Genomic DNA, 830 nt, shown 5'->3' with positions numbered 1-830 from the left:
TGCTGCTGCAGCGTCTCAGCAGAAAACCCCTCAGCTTTGTGAAGGCCCCAAGGGGCCCCTATGTGAGCAACATCAGCAGCAACAGCAGCACCAGCAGCAGCAGGAGCAGCAGCAGCAACAGCAACAGCAGCAGCAGCAGCAGCAGCAGGAGCTGAATAAACACAGCGTGAAGCAACAGCAGCTAAAGGTCAACACTGTCTGCTGCTTGTGTTTACTGCAGCAGCAACATTTGCTCAATTCGCAGCAGTCTTCTGCTAGCGCAGCAGCAGCAGCAACAGCAGCAGCAGCAGCAACAGCAGCAGCAGCAGCAGCAGCAGCATTGGCTGCTGCAGCAGCAGCAGGAGTTGGTGCGGATGTATTCTTTAGCAGCAGCAGCAAAGGAAGGGCCCTGCCGCCATGATAGCCCAGTGACAGGTCGTTGCATGCTGTGCTGCAGCAGCAACGATGAGAGCTGCAGCAGCAGCAGCAACAGCAGCAGCAGCAGCAGCAGCAGCAGCAGCAGCAGCAGCTTGCTGCTGCATGCTCTATGCCAGAGCCGTCGCCTGTATAACAACCTCTCTGCTTTTCTTGGAGCAGCAGACATGAATAAGTTTCTGCTGCAGCTGTCTTCTGGGGTGTACATACACCTCATGCTGCAGCAGCAAAAGATAGATATAGGGCCTGGTGATCTCCCGCTGCTGCAGCAGAAACCCCTCGAGCTGCTGCTGCTGCACCGCCTGCTGCTGCAGCAGCGAGCCTGGCGCCACACAACTGCCCTTTACGTGCGCAACCTGCTGCAGCTGCAGCTCCAGCAGCACCAACACCAGCAGCAGCAGCAGCAGCAGCAGCAG

At 57.7% G+C, this 830-nt stretch overlaps 1 protein-coding gene across 1 annotated transcript in view; it reads left to right on the top strand.

Moving 5' to 3' along the window:
• Nucleotides 1–353: 353 nt before the first annotated feature.
• Nucleotides 354–830, top strand: part of EMH_0068790 (uncharacterized protein) — a gene marked incomplete at both ends in the record, with an annotated part of 4,582 nt that continues 4,105 nt past the window's right edge. The window contains one exon of the mRNA XM_013498799.1: nt 354–761. Coding sequence (XP_013354253.1) covers nt 354–761 — 408 coding nt within the window. The remainder of the gene's footprint in view (nt 762–830) is intronic.

Source organism: Eimeria mitis, genomic scaffold, assembly GCF_000499745.2.
Source record: "Eimeria mitis Houghton genomic scaffold, Emh_scaff3717, whole genome shotgun sequence".
In the NCBI taxonomy this organism is placed as follows: domain Eukaryota; phylum Apicomplexa; class Conoidasida; order Eucoccidiorida; family Eimeriidae; genus Eimeria; species Eimeria mitis.
This window is presented reverse-complemented; position numbering and strand designations above follow the sequence as displayed.